Source organism: Benincasa hispida, chromosome 12 (genome assembly GCF_009727055.1).
Source record: "Benincasa hispida cultivar B227 chromosome 12, ASM972705v1, whole genome shotgun sequence".
Lineage (NCBI taxonomy): Eukaryota > Viridiplantae > Streptophyta > Magnoliopsida > Cucurbitales > Cucurbitaceae > Benincasa > Benincasa hispida.
The window spans coordinates 9,194,653-9,215,732 of NC_052360.1; the positions used below are offsets into that span (position 1 = coordinate 9,194,653).

At 31.8% G+C, this 21,080-nt stretch overlaps 1 protein-coding gene across 1 annotated transcript; it reads right to left on the minus strand.

The window, feature by feature from the left end:
• Positions 1–2,235: 2,235 nt before the first annotated feature.
• LOC120068309 (homeobox protein knotted-1-like 7) lies at positions 2,236–5,880 on the minus strand. Its single transcript, XM_039020029.1, has 5 exons — positions 5,560–5,880; positions 5,330–5,450; positions 3,027–3,217; positions 2,746–2,877; positions 2,236–2,618 (listed from the first exon to the last, which is right to left on the minus strand). The coding sequence occupies exons 1-5, from the start codon at positions 5,878–5,880 to the stop codon at positions 2,478–2,480; spliced, it is 906 nt and encodes a 301-aa protein (XP_038875957.1). The 3' UTR covers positions 2,236–2,477.
• Between the last annotated feature and the right edge of the window lie 15,200 nt (positions 5,881–21,080).

The window sequence follows — 21,080 nt, forward strand, 5'->3', positions numbered from 1 at the left end:
TATAAATAGAATGAAAGTCTATCAGTGATAGACACTAATATTTTCTATCATTGATAATTTAATCTTTGATTATATTTTCATAGTTAATAGCCACTTATAGAAATCTATCATTGATAGCCAACTTAGTGAATTTAATTAAAAAGTTGAATCTCAAACTAAAATGTAAGTGGAATGCCTAGAAGTTATCACTAATAGCATGTTTATCAGTGATAAAAATTATCATTGAAAAGAAAATGGACTTATAAATGTTTGGGAAGAACAAGAAAGGGGCAAAAAGTTGTCCAATGGCTATGATTGATAGAAGCTACTACTGAAACCATGTTACCAGTGATAAAAACTAATACTACTAGCATGTTATCGATGATAGAAGCTATCCGATAGCACGTTATGGGTGATATAAGCTACCCGATAGCACGTTATTGGTGATAGAAGCTACCACTGATAGCACGTTATCGGTGATAGAGAATTATCACTGATAGCATGATATCAGTGAGATCATTGATAGCAGCTTATCGGTGATGTTATCAGTGAAAGAAGCTATCACTGATAACCACAATATGAGTGATGTTAGTGATATCAATGGTAGAACTTAGGTGATATCTATATATCGAGTTTCTTTCAAAGGTGATAACCAATTATAGAAGTCTATCATTGATAGTCTTAAGTGTTAATATTTCAAGGTTGATTCTAATTGATGAAAGTCTATCAGTGATAGCGACTGATAGCTGTTATCGATAAAAACCATGATAAAAGATTATTAGGGATAGCTACTATGGTAATCAAAGTTGTTGGTCTTCTTTCAAAGTTGATCACTATTTATAAATCTATCATTGATAGCAACTAATAGCCTTAAGTATTGATATTTCAAGGTTGATTCCAATTGATGAAAGAGAATCAATGATAACTACTGATAATTGATAGCAAATTAAAAGCTAATATTTCAAGATTGTATTAATTTTTCTCAAAGTTTCACTAATAGCAACTATCATCGATAGCAATTGATAGAAGCTATCAGCGATAAAGTAGCTATGAGTGGCTATCACTGATAACTACTATCCGTGATAACTTTTGATTTGAGAAAACTGGAAAGAAGCGAGCAAAATGGTGGCTAAGCATGAGTTTTTTAGTCTTTTACCATTTTTTGATCTATATATGCAATTATTTTATCCTGTACTACATATTCTATTATTTTGGACTTGAATTCTATTTATGTAACTAGCCCTTTTATTTATATCTAACTTTAAATTCCCAACAACTTTCATATATATATATATATATATATATATATATTTTAATGAAAAGTTGGATTTCAAGTGTTTGTCCCTAGATTCTTTATTTTGGTGTTTGTCTCGTGTTTCTTTTGCCTATTGGGAATTTACGCTTTGATTCTTAATTGGTTTTATTTGTCTTCTAATTACATGAAGGGAGGCCATTATAATGTGCTTACACATTTCATTTCGTTTATTTGCCAAATTTTTTGTCTTGATGGTTGGATTTGATAGAATTCATAAGATGGGAGTGCAAAGATTTTGGGTTGGTATTATCCCTTTATAATATTTTGGTTGTTATAACTTGAACTCGTTTGTTTCAATGTTAGTGTTGATATTGAAAATGCGTATCTCTCTTAATTATTTGTTTAGATATAAAATGACTAGTCGATTCTTAATTTATTCTAAAGATTATTATAATTTAAATTTTATAGTAGCTTTACATATTAAATTGGGTATTATGTTTTTAACTAATAAAATACTTTTAGCAACGTTTTATGTAATGCCAGTAAATCAAAGTCTTAAAAAAAAGTATTTTGAAATTTATAGTGACACAAATATAAATTTTATCGACGCTTACTTATTTCACAAAAGATGTATGCAATAATTAGAAATCCACATTTAACATCAACTTAATATCGCTAAAACTTATATTTCAACAACAATATTGCAATAGCACTGTAAATTACCATTAGCAACGCATAGAATGTTGCTAAGGTAAGGTTTTAGTAAACTAACGTTTTAGGAACGCACGAAGAACGTGTTACTAAAAGTATTGACTATGAAGATACAATAATGGATACAGCAATGAGCACTTAGGCATTGCTAAAACATTTAGTGGCATTTTTCAATTTGTAGTAATGTTTTTTTTTTTTTTTTTTTTATTACTGAAAGTGATCTTTCTTGTAATGACTAGCTCATTTCATAGAATTATGAATAATATGGGAGAAAATCCAAAAATACAAAATTTAAAAATATGAAAGCGCAAGAAATCTAGAATTTGATGGTATTAAAAAAGCCAACAATTTACAACCTTAAAGAAAAGACATGTTAATCAAATCTCTGTCACAATATGCTCGACTCTCTAACCTCATTTTACAGTAAGCTTAATCCCATGTTTCTGCATGTTACTCTGTCAGAACCTTTTACCAAAAGCTATAACATATTTCATATTATAATTTGATGAAAAATTTTCTGTTTCTCTTCTTTTTATCTCTTGCGCTTGGATTTCAAGGATGTCACTGACTGAGAGTTGCTGTGCCAGTTTCTCTTCCTTTGGTTGATGAACCAATTGTTTATTTGTTTCAGCTGCAACCCTGTCTCCTCCACCAGCTTTGCCTTATCATCTTCCTAAAATAGGAAAGACGAGATATTATAGAGGTTGGAACATAGAATTATTCATGGTTTCGATTCGAATATTGTTCGAAACGAAAAGAAAAGATGAGTGTTTTGTTTGTTTGTGTTTTTCTTTACTTACAGTTGGGTAAGGCCACTTAGAATGTTGTTGCCACCAATTTTTCAAAACTGTAGTTGTATCCCCAGGTAACTTCCCTGCCCTTCTTTTTCTCAATATTTCCTCTCTCACATCTTCAATTCTTGACTTGAAACCCTGCAAAACAACACCACATTGTAGACTGTAGATCAGGTTCATGTTCATCTCCAATACCCCAAATTTGTTCATATAAATTAGTTTTTTGTTTTTCCCTCTTAATCTGCAATGTAATGGGAAAGCCTTTTTTATAACCATGAAAAGGGAACCTGTTTCAGCTCAATCTTTAATTCTTGTCGGACCCTCTCCATCAATGACCTTTCAGATTCGGTTGGAAGCAGTGGCCCGAACCCCATCATGTCGTGCGCATCAGCGCCGGATTGATCAAGCGAGAAGTCCATCGGAACGTCGTCATCATCATCTGACATTGTTGCACCGGTGCCTTCACCAAGGCTCACTCCTGAGGAACATGATAAATAGCATACAAAGTTGGTAAAGGACACTTTCAATCTTTAATGTCTCTATGTTTGGTAATGAGAAATGCTTCAAATTTTCAAGAGCCTAAACTTTGATAAGAGCTAACATCATCAACAACAAAAGCAAGCTCTAACCTACTTTGGCGTTGTCAATAATTGGGACAATCATATTTTTTCCGTTAGAAAATAACATTGAAGGTTCCATCATACAACTAACTGTACTTAAAATCTCATTATATTTTAACAACCTCTTCTCCTACACAACTTGATATGACATTAAACCCACATGATGTTATTTTATTTGTCATTTCAACATATCTTTGACTTTCTTTCCTACCAAAACAATAAATAAAATTAAGGATGTGACAATTCAAAACCACCCAAGTTTTTAGGATAAGATGACAAGTTTAGATTCATATGCATATGCTATTACAACAAGCAACATTGTTTAATCAAAAACCATATGTTTTTTAGCAATAGCTCTCGTAAAAAGTTTATAGCAGACAAAAAAAAAAAAAAAAGAAAGAAAAAAACCATCTGAATTTAATTTAAACAAAAGCACTTTGAGCTTTCTCGCATTGTAGATTATTAAGATAAGGGAGAGAGAATTTGAATCTCCAGCTCAAAAGGAAGAATGCTTTTTTTTCTTTTTTTCAAGAATAACTTAATAAACTATTAAGATCCCAAGATTTGGTAAACAAGTCAAACTTCTTAGTTATTATTGTCATTCAAAGTGTTTAGACATTAATGAAGACATTAATGAAAACATTAATGTCTAAACACTTTGAATGACTATAATAACTAAGTAGTTTGACTTGTTTACCAAATCTTGGGATCTTAATAGTTATAATCTATCCAAATTTAGCAGACCAAAAAAGCTGCATAAAGTGCAGCCATTTAGTTAATACTGTCAGGATGAGCCTCCAATGACCTTTAGGCGGCCTAGGGTCTTTAATATAAAAGCTTGTATTGGTATTTAAGACCCTACACCACAGCCCTTGGGTCCTCAGCAGCACCCATTGGCAGACACAGTAATGAATAGTTTATATGCATTCTACAAAGGTTAGGGTTCAAATAAAGACTCAAAAAGCAGAATAACCGATCAAGAACTCCATGGAGGGTATAGAAATTGAGAATCGGGACCATTGTTGTAGTTGTAGGTGGGCAGGTCTAAAACTGGCAAACCCAATCAATAAGCAACAGATTACTTTATGATCATAATATATCTAGTTTCTTCAACCCCTCCACCAATCAACTGCTTGAATGCCAACCCTTTCATTCAACAGATTGTTTGTTAAATCATATAACTAAAAAGGCCAGTCTCACCAATGAAGATTTTTTTTTAATACATGTTTCTTGTTGGGTATATCCATATCCTCAAAAATATTAGGTCCTTGAATGATTAAAAATAATATGTTGGTGATTAATGTAATCATATAAGATAAGTGTAGCTTTTATGGTCTACTTTTATACATATACATATATATATATATATAGAGAGAGAGAGAGAGAGAAGAGAGATAGGAAAAGAACTAGCTAGAGATAGGTTCATGTACTATCTTTACAAAGCAAAAAGATGAAGAAATATAATAATAGGGAGAATATTATTATTGTTTACAGTGGAACAAGTATTGCCAGGGCAAGCAATCTTATCGGTTGGTGTCCCCTATTGGTGGTACCCTCACCGAACCCAACAGACCAATCCTTTTCCAAACTACAATCTTTGGTGTTCACAAGTAGGGACCTCTTTTTGCACCCACTTCCATGCCTGCTTTCACCACAATCCTCATCATCTCTCAACCCCCAAAACAAAACCCCCTTTCAAAATTTCTCCCCCCTTTGTTTTGTTCCCCTCATTTGGATCCAAATTCAAAGCAAAACTAAAACCCTCTGGGTTTTAACAACTCAATACACTCATAAAACATAGAAACCATGTATCATGTAGAATATAGAGAACAACATGCACACACACACACATATATATACATGTACTGTAACTTTTCAAGGTTTATGCACATTCAAAACTACAGAAAAATGATGGGTTTCTCTTTGTTTTTCTTGTTTTGGAGGAATTGACATGAGATATAAATATGTACCTGTAAGAGCTTGTAGAGTATTTTCAATTTCACGGCAGGCCATAACAGCTTCAACTGCGTGGACTCTCACATGTTGTTGAAGCTGCTCTTTGAAAGAACACAAAACGATCATATACTGTGCCTGAAAAAAAGAAAAGAAAAGAAACCCCATCATAAAATAAAATGAAATTCAACCCAGTTCCCAAAAATAAACAAAACTCGACGAAATCTTCTTTTAAAAAGAAAATAACCAGAAAATTGTCAAGCTCTTGGCGCTCGTGAGGCGTTAAGGAATGAGCATTTTGGTGATGCTGCTGAGAAGAAGCATAAGATCGCAAAATATGGTGCGATTGAGAAAGCTGAGCGTCGATCATCGGAAGCTGATCAATGGGGGTAGCAACACGAAGACAAGCAACATGAGCTGAAAGAAGCTGCTCATAAAGTGGATGAGTAGCAATCTCCGCCTTCAGTTGACCGTTATGAACTCCCTCGCCGGAAACGGAAACATCGCCACTTAAGGCACCACTAGAGCCACCGGCAGCCGTCATCATTCCTAACCCAGGTTCTTGCATTTGAAATAACCCCTCCAAAAACCCAAGTAAAATTAGCTGAAAAAAGCAAAAGAGGTTGTGTAAAAAAGGGTTAATTAGAGAAAACAAGAAGTGAGTGAGTTCCTGAAAGTGAAATTGTTTATTGAAGAAGAAGAAGAAAAGAGGGTTTGTTGGGATTTTGTTTTGAATGAATATGGTGATAGAGAAGAGTCAGTTTTCTCGTTAATGGTGTGAAATGAAGAAGAGAGAGAAGGGTATATAGGGATCCGAGACACAAAACTTTCTGCACCAGGTCTGAGAATTTCAGAAAATTTTACAAACAGAGAAAAGGGAAGAAGAAGAAGAAGAAGGAAAGAAAGAAAGAAAGAAAGAAAGAAAGAAAGAAAAGAGAGAGAGAATTTGTTTTGTATTAAGGCTAAAGGAGCATTGATAAAAGAGAGCTACGGAATCATTACTAGGAAAGGGAGATAAAGCTGCTCTTCTATGCCCGCACCCTGACACATTTCAATTCCCTTTTTTCTTTTTTTTGGACTTTGATTCTTTATTTATTTCTTTATTTCTTTTTTAGTATTTTCATTAATTCATTAGGTTAGGTTAAAGGAAGATGAGATGTCCAAAATAAACACCTAAAAGTTGCCAAACCAATTTCATAATCTCTAAGTGCATGTTTCCGACTCATACTTTGTTTTAGAGTTTTACTTGAATGTAGTTTTAACCTATCATAAATTATAATTGAACAATTTGATAAAATGTAAAAAGATAGTCGTTGTCCATGATGTACTTAAATATTTTCTTTTATTTTATATCAAATCAATTACATAATATATATAAATATAGATAAAGGAATAAAATGAGGGCAACTCTTTTGGGTGATTATCGGTCAATCACTTCACCAAATCATCTCTAACTAATTATTGAAAAATCAATTTAAAATTATTTTATTTTTTTTTTAAAGAAAATCAATTTCAACATTTGCTCAAGCATCATTTTTTTTTTTTTTTTTTTGATATTCATGTCCATGTATGAGGAATTGGTATGTATTTTTTTTTTAAAAAAAAATAATATGTTGGTTGGATAAAGATATGGTTGGTCTCTTATGTCTTTATTCAACCGATCTTTGATCATTAAGTCGTGTTTAAGAAAAACTACTTTATATTTTTACTATGAATATATTTCGAACGAACTAAAAATTATAGTGGCATATAAATGTACAAAAATTACATATTTTCTTATCTGAATTCCAAAGTTAAGTATAGAGACAACAAAATATATATATATATATATGGTCAAATTATATTGTCTCATCTAAAAAAATACATTGATTTTGACATTATGTTTTCCAAGGTTGAGATTTTTAAAATAGAAAAATATAATTACAATTATGTACTTTTAGTTTATAGAGCACATGCATTTTCTTTTTGTTCATGTACTTGTATTAAATCCCACCCCATATTATTCTTATATTATTATGCAAACTTGTCTTAATTAATTCAAAATAATAATCTTAATATTAATGGAACTAAAAATAAAAAAAATGGGAACATAGGGGGATTATTCAAACAAAAACCCTTACTAAGTTCTTCACATAAATATGTGTATATTTTCTTAATTACAAGAAAACCTAAGATTATCAAAATTAAAGCTTGAAATTAGGTTAAAACCCATATAATTGGTAAACCTAAATAAATAACTTTAAAAAAACCCAACTAATTGATATTTGAATTTCATAGATAAATAAAGTTTAATTAACATTTAAGAAAACTGGTTGAGGGTTGAGCTGTCACGGTTGTGCATGGTTGAAGCTGTTGTTTTATACTCTTTTTTTTTTTCAAATTTTCTCATCCATTTTTTTTAAATAATTATAATATATAATATTAATTTATTAATTGAATTTTGGAAAATTAAGAATTAAGGAAACGGTTGGTTAGACACAAAATGACTCCGCACCAACTCCTATTGGGGCGTTTACGCGCCAAGTTGGTATGGCGAGTGGGTCCCAGTTTCGTCAACTACCGGCTAATCAGGTTTCTTCATTTGATCGGTTGATCCTAGCCGTTAGATCAGCCCCCTACATTTTTTAAATTATTATTACTATTATTATTATTATTTCTTTTTTATTTCTTTTCTTTTTTTTTTTTTCCTTTTTGTGATCGTGTGAATGGAGTATTAATTGGGCAAGTCGGATGGGATATGTTAGTTGTGATGTTTTGGATTGAATAATACAAATAATTATTTATATATTTATATAATCACATTTTAATTCATTTGTGTCCTCACTCTTCTCTAGTTAAAATACTATTTTAATCTCCAATTAATCTTAAATTTAGTCTATATTTTCCATCAAGGATTGCTTAAGGCAAGGTCCAAAGTCTATGGGACCCAAGCCTAAAGATATCGACAAAAGGGCATAGGAGAGAGTACCTTCCAAAACGAAAATGTAAGTGTCTCGAGGCTTGGGCCAACCAACCCTGGTAAATACATGCCAATCAAAAAATAATGAATCAAGGCCGAACTAACACTCTGCAACCTTGAGCACTAGAAATGTCCCCAACAACTTGGTCGTCACACACAACTATGTGTCAAGAAGTTTGGCTTATAAATAACTTCATCTAGGGGTGTTTGTGGGTTGAATTGGGTTGAAGGACTTTTTGGATTTAACTCAATTGTTCAAGTTGTTAATTTCTTCGACCCAAATAACCATTCTTAAAAGATGAACCCAACCATGAAACATTTGGGTTGGGTTGGTTCAAGTTGATCGGGTTATTTTTGTTCTAAAAGAAAGTAAGTTGTTAATATGTAAAAATTTGATTTAATTATTTTCATATATTGAATTAATATTAACAACTCAATTTTAATTTATATGATGAATATTTTCTTTCCAAAGTGCTAAAAAATTATTTTTAGGAGTTGTTGGTGAATAAATTATCCAAAAAAATGATAAAACTTAAATAAATATATGTATATATGATTGTATCATAAGTAAAAACTATACATTATAAAGTTAATAATAAGTTCGGGTTGGTTTTGGTCATTTTAGGTGAACCCATGAACCAATCCAACCCACAAAAAATTCATTTATTTGAACCCAACCCAACCCAAATGAGTTGATAATCCAACCCAAACTGTATGGGTTGGGTTGGGTTGATTGGGCTTTTTTAACACCTCTAACTCCATCATCCACCCCATAAAGGAAGGATAAGTAATTTCAAAAAGAGAGATATGACCTTATTTCTTTGTGTTTACCTGAATTAACTACTTCTAATAATAACTCGAGCATTAGAGTGCAATAGGCCAAGCAGCACACCAGTGCAAGAATCTTTTACATAGGTTAGCTAAGATAAGATCGAGACTAGACTAGAGGAAGGTAAGCTAGAGGTCAAGGTCACCGAGCATCCACAATGAGAGCCAATGCGAACGAGATCCGAACATCAACATTGTTAGTTTATTATTAACTTTAAAAAAAAAAATTATCTATCACTATTTTTTTACAATAAATTTAAAAACATACTCAAATCCTTGATTTTTCTTATTATATAACCCATTTTGATAAACCAAACAAATTAGATATTTAAAAGAAAAATTATTTTAATTGACAAAACTGTTAAAAATATTTACAAATAATAGCATAATATCACAATCTAGGATCGCGATTGACTACAATCTATATTTATCAAATAGATATAAATAGTAATTTATCACGATCTATCATAGATAGACAATAAAATTTTGTTATAATTATAAATATTTTGATTTATTTTTCAATATTTGAAAAACTATTTAAAATTACAGATTCTGTATCTATCTGATTAAAATTCAAAAGTTTCAGCTCTTTACTGTAGTTTTGAAAATGATTAATAGCAAAAAGACTAGACTGAGAATGAAAACAAAAATAGTAGGCGAAATATAATTGGATGGAGGATTGACTAACCTTTGTATGCATATATTTTCTTTAATCTAAATATATTATATATCAAATCAACGTTAATCTTTCAAATATATATTTGTTTTTGTTTCGGTTCTTATTTTTTGGAATCTTTAGTTTCGTCATCAATATTTACACTACTTTTCTACTAAGTCCTTACATAAAATATGTTAATAGTTGATAATATAAAATTTGTATGTTGTTAATGTAATATAAATTTTGACTCTTCTTATGGAAATTTATGGCTCTGTCTTTGTATTTGGGCAAATATGAGTAATGCCAACTTTAGAGAAATAATTTTATTAATGTGTGGGTTGAATTTTGTTCATTGATAGGGTTGTTGTGTGTGTTTCATATTTTAAATAGCATTCTATGCTAGGTATCTATCTATTTATATATTTTAAATATAAATAAAGCAATAGTTTAGGCTAAAATAAAGACTATTCATCTATTCTATTTATAGATTTTTTAATTTATTTTTATCAATTTGTTGAATGTTTTAAATAGCGGTCTAAAGGGTTGGGTTGAATTGAGTTGAGGTTATTTTTTGGACCAACATAAAAATTCGGATTTGATTAGGTTGGGTTGTCGAGTTATAACTTATTTTTTTATTTTTAATGAAAAATATGTAAATTTATATACAACACATGACTAATAACTAAAATATCATAAAATTCAAATGTTAAATACTAAATATCTATGATATTTATTGCAAACGGTAAACAAAGACAAATATCATACAATTTTTTTAACAAAAAATAAAAATTCACCAATTAATCAATACAAAGTAATCAAACTATATATATAATACAGGTTGGGTCTGGTCAACCCAAATTTTTTTTAGCCAACCCACAACCTACAACCCAATCCAACCCAATAAAAATAGAAAACTTCAATCCTTTTCTACCCAACCCTTACATTTTGGACGGGGTAGTCTGGATTGTTCGGGTTGTTAGGTTATTTGAATACCCCTAGTTTTAAAAAATCAAACCAAATTTTAAATTGAAACTAAATAATGATGGAACGGAGCCATAATTTTTGGGAGGAAGAAACATGGTTTTCATATCATAAAACCAAAAATAAAATTGTTATCAAATCGAGCCTTAAATATTACCTAAATTTTTGTTATAAATTTTAACATTAAAAAAAAAAAAAAAAAAAAAAGGGTACCTAATCAAGGAATTTAATAGGATAATTTTAAAAGGTTAAAATAAAATGGAGAATTAAGTGTTTTATAGCTAACAAATGAAGGCTCCTTTGAGATTATTGTAGCTTTTAAGATAATTGTTGTCAACTGTGATTTTTATAAAATTCACTTTAATATCCAACGTATTAGTGTTTTGTCACACCCTTCATCAGATTACCTTCTTAATCCGTGAAGAGATGTGAAGACAACAGTTGTCAACTCTTCTATGACAACTACTGCCAACATACTACTGTGAACCTGCGTCCTTCATAACTGCTAAACCTGATTAGCAGTTTATAATTTTCTAGAATTTAACACATAATCTCAACAACAGCTCCAAGTACACAAGTTACTGCTAATCAGAATATCAACTTTAACATACCTAGCATTTTCAGAAAAACCAAACTTATTTACAACATTTGTTCAACATAAACTCTACCCTGTCCCCATGTCATGAACATAAAAACTAGATTAGCAAAACATGATGAGCCACCTAAGCTTCAAACTTTTTTAGGGTCTAAGAAGTGACTGGCTGGCAGAATTGCTGCGCCTCAAAATATTGATCGCTACCTGGGGAGGAAAACATTAAAAAAAAAAAAAAAGTGAGCTGGAAGCTTAGTGAGTGACTTCTTCAAAGAAAATATGCTTCCATAACTAATAGTATAAACAACTTAATAATTAAACATTCTCATTAACATACTAGGGTTTAGAAATAACAGCTAGGAAATAAAGAAAATATAACATGGAAACCCTAGTTTAAAACTCATCAACATATCATATAGAATTCCTCTACTCCCTTGCCTGAACATGCGGGAGAACAGTTTTGCTTAATCCCTCCTAACCTTAGTTGAGAGAGAGCCCTTTTGCTCGATCTCATCAATGTCGATAACATAAGTCTTACGTGCACGTAGAACTTATTAGGATCCTGTTTACCTTACTATACTTTCGGTAGCAAGGATCATCATATAACTGGGTACCTTACCATACCTTCGGTACCAAATCTTCAGATTAGGTTTTTATATTATCATTTATATTAACATCATTAAATAGCATGCTTGTCAAACTTACAGGAATCAGTAAATAACTCATTTAGATGCTAAGTCATGGCATGAAAACGCAAGTGGAGTGCAAGTGGAACACATTCATAAAAAAAAAAAAAAAAAAAAATGTCTTTTAAAACATCAATCATGTGTTAAACGTGATTCCCATTACTAAAAGCATGCATTGAATATTAAAGTAAAAGTAACTATGTGTTGAACATTCATAAGTAAAGCACTTAGCAAATATTTTGAAAACTAGTCACTCACTATCTTAAGCTACTTATCCAAGGGTCTATAAGCCTCTTCTATTTGCGTTTCCCTGAAATAAGGAAAAGTTCTTTGGTCAGTAGAACTAGCTCCCTTTTGAGCTTAGTACACAAACTTAACTTCATCGCATACTAGTAATTTGTCGTATCACAACTAAGTTCAATGCATCATAGCCCATCTTCACCCCATCAGCTATCTTTAGTCATCTTATCTTATAACTTGCTAAAAGTTTAGATATATTTCCTCGAGATGCTTGGATAAGTATCGATACACCTTCTTAGCCTATGCGCTGAACGTGTATTACGCGACGTATTCAGAGCGCTTTAGTTGTAAACTCTTTGTCTATGCATAAACACATATCATCAATTGGGTTGCTTGACTGTTCTTGTATGTAGCTACTTGCTTAGTCATCCATAACATCATTTCAAATTTCAATATTCTAGATTTCATAACTTTAATCCCAGCATTCATTTAGCTAAACTTCTTTCTACAAATTCGCTCATAAACATCTTAACATTTATTTACCTTAGAAATTGAGCATTGCTCCCTTCGAGTTGATTGGAATCCTCCAACTTTCCTTCAAGCTTGCCCATAACTCTCTCACTTCCCAAGTCTTCCAATGACAGCAGCATTCCTTCCCTTAGGCATAAGAAATTTTGTTTGCCAACTATTTTCCTTCATCATGTTAATTTATATTTAGGCTTGTATGGCATTCTAGCTTAATTATGTTGGGAATGTCCTAGAATTCGCAGTTCGTAAATTTTGTGTTAAACATTCTATTTATCTTGAGTATCATATTCACTAAAGTTGTTGATTTTGCATTCTATTATGAAAATCTAATAAACATATCCATGACTATAGTATGAATGCTTTAACTTTATGTGGTGACATAAACAGGATCAAGTTAATAGTATATAGCCTAATTGGTCTATAAGTATATGGATGAAATTGGGTATCTCATCCCGATAACACTATTAGATGCGACCCATTTTGTATAGGTAATACAAATGATGTGATCCACAGATCATTCATGTAGAGACATGTGAGTGGGGGCATCTTATGCAATGAGTTTGCATATAGACTGGACCACAAAATAGTCACTTTTCTTTATAACGACCGTTTACTGTTAAAACTGACTATTTCATACTAAAGTAACCTAGGATAATCAATTTTAATCCTAGGCTAGCTATAAACTCCTGTTTATTCGGGATTATCCTTTGATCTGCATGGGTAAGAGTAATCCAACAACTCTACTCAATAAGCCTTCCATTTTGGGGATAAATCTGGATGGATAGCTGGGGACATAGTCCTGCAAGATGAAATTCACTCCTATCCATTTTAAGGTTAGTAGATAGGTTGTTCTCTTAAGTGCTGATTTCAGGTCTTGTACAATCGGGACCCCGCCTTCTCATGATAGAGAGGGACATGATTTATAAGTAGTATTATAAATCAAATTGTTCATTAGAAAGTCGGTGGGAACTTAAGGAATAAGATGTATTGAAGGAATACACAAGCATGCAACGGAAGCAAACAGAATCAATAAGCACTCTAATTATATTTAATTTGAGTTCTAAAAGCATGCTTTCACAAGAGGGTTTGAAATAACATACCTTTGATGAAATCTTCCAATTCCAAGCTATTCTTCACTTCAAATCAGCTTCAAATTGACAGTGAACCACCAAGAGATCTTCTCTACTATTCTCATCCTTGAATTTAAGTGGTGAAACTCAGATTTGAGTGAATTTGGTGAAGGTTTTTGTGGGTTTGAAGAGAGAAGAAGATGAAGTGCAGAAACTAACTTCCAGCATTCAAAATCTCAGTCCATCCTCTTTGTCTCAAAAAAATTGGAAGTATTTTATTACTCTTCAGCATGCAAACACCATCAACAAAAGTTTTGGCCAGCAACTACTTCAAGTTATTAGTGGAATTAGGTGGGATTAAGCATGAAGCACACCTCATGCTAAGAGGTTTTGTGGGAAAATCCTACTTTCTCTTCAAATTTCCAAATTTCATATTTTTCAATTATAATTTTAATTAATTCCAAATTAATTAAAATCCTGATTTAATTAATTCATAATTTTATTAAATCAAAATCCAATTTCTTAAATTGAATTAAAAATTGGAATTAATTTGAATTTATAATTAATTAAACATATTTAATTAATTAATTAATTTAATATCAAATATTAAATTAAGCACGCACCTAATTTTAAACATGAATCTCATTCATGTAATTAATATTTAAATCAACATTTAAATATTATACACTCTTCAATTTTGATTAATTTCAACAAATTAAACGTTAATTATATCGAATATAATTAAGCAAACCCCAATTTTATTTTGAACTAATTCAAACTTAAAAATCATATTTTCAATTTGAACATTTTCAAATTGAAATTAAATTTGAACAACTCAAATTGATATCATTCCAAATTTACACAATTTAATAATTCAAGGTGTTCATGTTTTACGAGCTAGTAGAGGGACCTTATGGATCTACAGATCATGAGCTCCAACGAATAAGATTAATTGACTAAACTCTTTAGACTGAATTAATCAGTATTCGTTAACTATCGAGTCATACCACTATAGCTTGACAGTTGCACTCTCTTCACTGTAAATATATTTGTGTCTACGCGATATAACCATAACTAGTAAGTTGACCCTTCACAGGTTGTTCGTAATACCGATTGGGTCAATGTGCTGTTTTACCATCGATCTTATTGTTTCTTAAGTTCCAACAGATCTTCTAATAAATAATTGGTTTATGATCCAATCATTAAGTGGATCCCTCTCGAGCGAGTGAGAGGGTGGGGCCCTATGGATTCAATACTTAAGAGAATAACCTTTTTCCTATCCCTAAATCAGGTAGGTATGAATTTCGTCTTGCACCCTATGTCCCCAACTATCTACCTGGTTTTACCCATAAAATGGGAGGCTTATTGAGCCGACGCTAATGAATCAACCCTCACCTATGCAAATCTAAGGATAATCGCGAATAAACAGGATTTTATAGTTAGCTCAAGATTAAGATCGAGTCACCTAGGTCATCTAAGTAAAAAAGTCAGTCATAAACAGTAAATAGCATTATAAAGTAAGAGTGACTCATTTCTTGGTTCGATCTTATGCAAACTCATTGCACAGGACGCCCCCACTCCCCATGTCATTACATGAACGAATCTAGATCACTTCGTTTGTAGTATCTTTACAAAAACTTGTAATAGCTACAGAGTAGGTCGCATCCAATAGTGTTACCAGAATAAGGTACCCAACCTTAATCATGTACTATAGACCGATTTGGCTATTTTCTCGAATTTAATCCATCTTACCTACATAAAGTTCAAGTATTCATGTAATAGCAATAGATCTTAGTTTATTAGATTTGGACTTCATCAATGCAATTAATAGATTCAATACCTTTATTGAAGAAATGTTAAATAACATCTTTTATTATTAATAGAATATGTTTAACTTTTACAAACTGCAAGTTTTAGGACATAAAATTCAACAATATTTACAGAGGTAAAACGATAATTTTGACCGAGCTGTAATTACGAACGACCTATGAAGGATTCATTTACTAGTTATGATTTACATGGATAGAAATATATCTACAGTGAGGAGAGTGCAACTATCAAGCTATAGTGGTACGTCTTGATAGTTAACGAATAGTAATTAATTCAATTTAAGAGTTTAATGAATTAATTACAGATTGTTGGAGCTAATGATCTGTAAGTCCATTAGATCCCTCTACTAGCTCTTAAATTGGAATAACAATTTGAGTATTGATGTATGAAATTAGGGTTATGAATTTGAAATATTCAAATTCAATTTTAGGGTTTTCGATTGATTGTATATGATACAATTAAAAACATTTAATTTAATTGAAATTAAATAAAATTGGAAAATAAATTAATATTTAAATTATGATTTAAATATAAAATTTATTTATTGATGAAATTGAAATTTTATTAATTTAATATTAAGATATTAAATTAATATTATTTTAATTTAAGAGTTTAATTAAAAATTAATTAAAATTGTTTTATTCAAATTAATTAATTATAAAACTAATTTAAATAATAAAATAAAATCATTTTTGAAATCATTTTTTAAGTTAATGGATTTTTCCATTTTTTGGGAAAAACCCAGCAACCAATTTTTGATGGATTATCACCAAAATCCAATTGAATCTTGTGATGATCACTAAGTAGGTGGTGCCTTCCATGTAGCCTATTGGTTTTTCATGAATTCTATCTATATATAGAAGCTCCATGCATAAAAATCATTAAGCAATCTGAGTTTTACTTGCTGAAGTGAAAACCTGAAAACCCTACACATCCCTCACTTGTTCATCCTCAATTCAACTTGATTTAAGTGTTTTCAGCACACGTTCCTGCTTGAGCATAGTGGAGAAGATCTTGGTGGTGGTCTTCTTGAAGATTCAAGCTCTATCTTGGTGGATTTCTACAGAATTCGTGGAAAAGATCTTCAACCCACTTATGAATGTCATATGAACAACATGCTTAAAACTCAAATTAAATGTAGTTTAAGTGCTTATTGATTCTGAAGTCTTCTTTTGCATGTTATATTACTCCTTCAATTGGTATCAGAGCATGGTTTAAGCGCTTAATTATTGTTAATTTGAGTTTGGTAGGTGTTCTTCATGAACTGTATAAAAATAGTATGCTGATATGGTTTTTCCAGTGTTTTGGCATTTGAATCCTTTCAATTATGTTGTTTCTCTTACAATTGGCTCTTATTTGATGAGCCTTAATGTGTGTTTAAGAGTCTATAATTTATATGGAGTCATTAGAAGTTGAAATTAGGATGTAATTGAAGAAAGAAGTGAAGAATGCCGAGTTGCAGTTTCCAGATCGTGAGCTTCTGCCCAGGTAGCGTTGCAATGCTACTCAAAGTTCTAGCGAGGTTTTTGTTCAAATCCAGTGAGAACGAGATCTACATCAGGTAATGTTGCGACGTTGCCCTTGAGCGTTGCAACGCTACTCCCAATACCAGCGAGATTTCGTTTCGAGCAAGATTCTAATGGAATTTTTGAGATTTCGAGTTCAAGCGAGATTTTGAATCAAGTTTGAGCGAGATTTCTAGTTCGAGCAAGATTTTAGTAGAATTTCAAGCGAGAGATCAAGTTCAAGCGAGATTTTGAATCAAGTTCGAGTGTTATTCTGAGTTAGAGCGAAAGATTGAGTTTAGCGAGATTCTTGAATCGGTTTTTCGAGGATTGACTGGTTTGGCCGGTTTTTTTCAAACTTGACCCGTTCTCTTTCAAAAATGTTTTGATTGGTCCGGTTCAGGTGGTTCACATCCGGTTCAAGCCATTTGGGTCTGGTTTGGAACTGTTCGAGTGGTCCGGAGGCTATTTGAAGCTGTTACCTGTTTTTTATAATACTTAGACTTTTGTTTGCTTAAAAATGCCAAAACTAAAACCGTATCAGTATGTGTTTAATTGTTTGTGCATGTGAATATATGTTATAATTAAATAAATCTTGTATGTACATACAGTATGCCATGTAGATTTAAAATCCCACTGTAGGAAGCATGTTACATGCATTGGACGTATGTTATAAATTTTTATAATATATAATATGCATGTATAGGGTTTCTTTTAATATAAATATTATTTTGAATACCTTTGATATGTTGTATATTTTTAGCATGTTTAATTTTTTGTAAGTTTTTATAAAATTGAAATTAGACTTTAAAATCCATAACAAAATACACAGCATGCTTACTTAGGTTAATAACTAGTTTTAACTGTTAAAATAGATTGTTACCTTATAAAATTTAGTTACAAACTCAAATTGGTTCATAAACCTGTCTAAGGCTAGGGGTACTTAAGTTGACGGTTTACGTAACACCTCATACTGGGGATTATGACAAAAAAATTTAGCGTTCTTAACTGATTTTATGAGCTTGCGTGAGTGGTGTGAGGTTTAAAACTGGTTTAAACACTTAGACATCGTAGGGTTATATCTAAATATAAAGGTTATACTTGGATAAAAATGATATAGACTTAGGTTGTTTAAAAGTAGCCGTTTTTTAAACCTAAGCAAATAGATATCCAAACATTTAGAACACTTCAGTCGAAGATTAACAATATATTTGATATATAGTTATTAGCTCTCACGTCCTTAAGAGTTCACACCGTGAGATCCATGCTCGTGTTCGTGTCGCTTTTATCGCGACTACTCCATTCAAAAAGTGTTTGCATGGGTCAATAACAAGGTGAATGGATGAAGTAGTTCATAGTAAGTGGGTGAAGGAAATGTATCAATATTATCCTATGATCTCCTCCATTAGTTTGAATCGTGAGATTCCTATATTTCGCCTACTATCGTTGTTAGACGGCACTAGCTAGTCATTAACCACGACGATCCCCATGGAGGGTTGTAACATAGGATTCAGAACAACCCAAGCTTCAGTAATGAATAGNCACTAGCTAGTCATTAACCACGACGATCCCCATGGAGGGTTGTAACATAGGATTCAGAACAACCCAAGCTTCAGTAATGAATAGGGTCCTATAGTTTTGTCTTGGGTATTGTCTTCCATCTCAAGGGCATATTCATACCATTCTATAAAATTTGAAAATGGCGGGTCACATTTACAAGAATTACTAATTGTTAGTAAAGATCTTGACAAAAAACAATAACCAAAAGAACTATAGGAGTAAAAGAGTTATTCTAATATAGTATTTGGTCAAGAATTGTCTTGCTTCAATGAAGGATTGTTGACTGCCCCACGGTAGCAACTATTCTAAATTACTAAAGTATCGTTGCAAATAAATAAAGATTTTTTGGGTACTTTATTATTTTTGCTAAATTTGGATTTAGATGCATAAGGTTAATAGAATTTGTTTAAATTTTTCAGCAATGTCGAATTCAATTATACAACTGCTAGCTTCCGATAAATTTAACGGTGAATGATATTCAAACTGGAAATCCAACATTAATTCGATATTAGTTGTGGTGATTTCATGTTTGTGTTGATGGAGGAATGTCCTTCGATTTCCCGTACAACAGTGAACTGAAATGTTCGGGACATCTATGATCGATGGGTTAGGGCTAACGAAAAAGCCTGAGCTTACATCTTAGCAAGTATATCCAATGTACTTAATAAGAAACATGAGGTAATGCCCACCGCTCGTGAGATAATGGCGTCGCTCAAGGAGATGTTCGGACAACCGTCATCCTCTGTTCGACATGAAGCCATTAATTATGTTTACAGTACTCGCATGAAAGATGGTACCAACGTTAGAGAACATGTTCTCGATATGATGGTCCATTTTAATTGAGGCTCATGGGGCGATGATAGATGACATGAGTCAAGTGAGTATGATATTGGAATCTCTTCCGGAGAGTTATATGCCTTTCAGAACCAATGTTGTTATGAACAAAATTACTTATACTTTGACTACGTTGTTCAATGAGTTACAGACATATCAGTCTATGATGAAACTTAAAGAAAAAGAAGTAAATGTTATTTCTCGATCGAAGAAATTTTTTAAGGGGTCTATGTCTGGAACAAAACCCACTGATAACAAGTAGTTTGTTCTCTCTTCTTCAAAAGATAAATCTGTACAAATGAAGAAGAAGGGTAAAGGGAATAAGAAAACCACTGCTGAGAAAAACAAAAACAAAAACAAAAGTCCCAAAGGAAAGTGTTTCCATTGCAGAGAGGATGGGCACTGAAAGCGTAACTGCCCAAAGTATTTGCTGGAAAAGAAAGTGGAAAAGGCGAAACAAGGTAAATCAGATTTACTAGTAGTTGAAACATGTTTAGTGAAGAATACTCGCCTAATCTGGATATTAGATTCAGGTGCCGCTAATCATGTTTGCACTTTTCTACAAGAAACTAGTTCTTGGAGACAACTGTCTGAACAAGAAATGACTTTCAAGGTGGGAACGGATGAAGTCATTTAAACTCATGCAGTGGGAGATTTCAAGCTATTTTTTGGAGAATCTTATCTTACTTAGGAATGTATATTATGTACTTAAGATGAAAAGAAACTTAATCTCCATTTCCTGCCTGTTAGAAAATATGTACAGAATATCTTTTGAATCTAATGAAGTGTTTGTTTTTTTCAAGAGGTGTTCATATTTGTTCTGCAAGGCTTGAAAATAACCTGTACATATTAAAACCAACTGAAGCAAAGGCCATTCTAAAAATAGAGATGTTTAAATCGGCTGAAACTCAAAATAAAAAACGAAAAATTTCTCCTAATGCCTATCTTTGGCACCTCAAACTTGGTCACATTAATCTCAACAGGATTGTGAGATTGGTAAAAAAAGGTCATTTAAGCCAGTTTGAAGATGGTTCTTTACCTCCATGTGAATCATGTCTTGAGGAAAAAATGACAAAAAGATCGTTTTTTTTAAAAAGGTCTTTGTGCCAAAGAGCCTCTCGAACATATACATTCTGACCTATGTGGTCCGATGAGTGTAAAAGCATGAGGAGGCTATTAGTATTTTGTCAGTTTTATTGATGATTACTCGAGATATGGATACATTTGCTATCAGTATTTTGTCAATTTTATTGATGATTACTCGAGATATGGCTACATTTACTTAATAAGTCACAAGTCTGAAACTCTTGAAAAGTTTAAAGAATTTAAGAACAAGACAGAAAATTTATTAAGTAAAAGAATTAAAACACTTCGATCTGATTGAGGTGATGAGTCTATGGATTTACAATTCCAGAACTATCTAGTAGATCATGGAATTCAATCCCAGCTCATAGCACTTGGAACACCACAACAAAACAGTGTTGTAGAAAGGAGAAA

Excerpts from the sequence above, each read along its gene's own strand:
- LOC120068309 (XM_039020029.1), bottom strand. The coding sequence starts at position 5,880 with ATGCAAGAACCTGGGTTAGGAATGATGACGGCTGCCGGTGGCTCTAGT. Across the intron at positions 2,878-3,026 it reads TAAAGATTGAGCTGAAACAG|GGTTTCAAGTCAAGAATTGA; the intron begins GTTCCCTTTTCA and ends GTTGTTTTGCAG. Across the intron at positions 2,619-2,745 it reads CTAAGTGGCCTTACCCAACT|GAAGATGATAAGGCAAAGCT; the intron begins GTAAGTAAAGAA and ends TTCCTATTTTAG.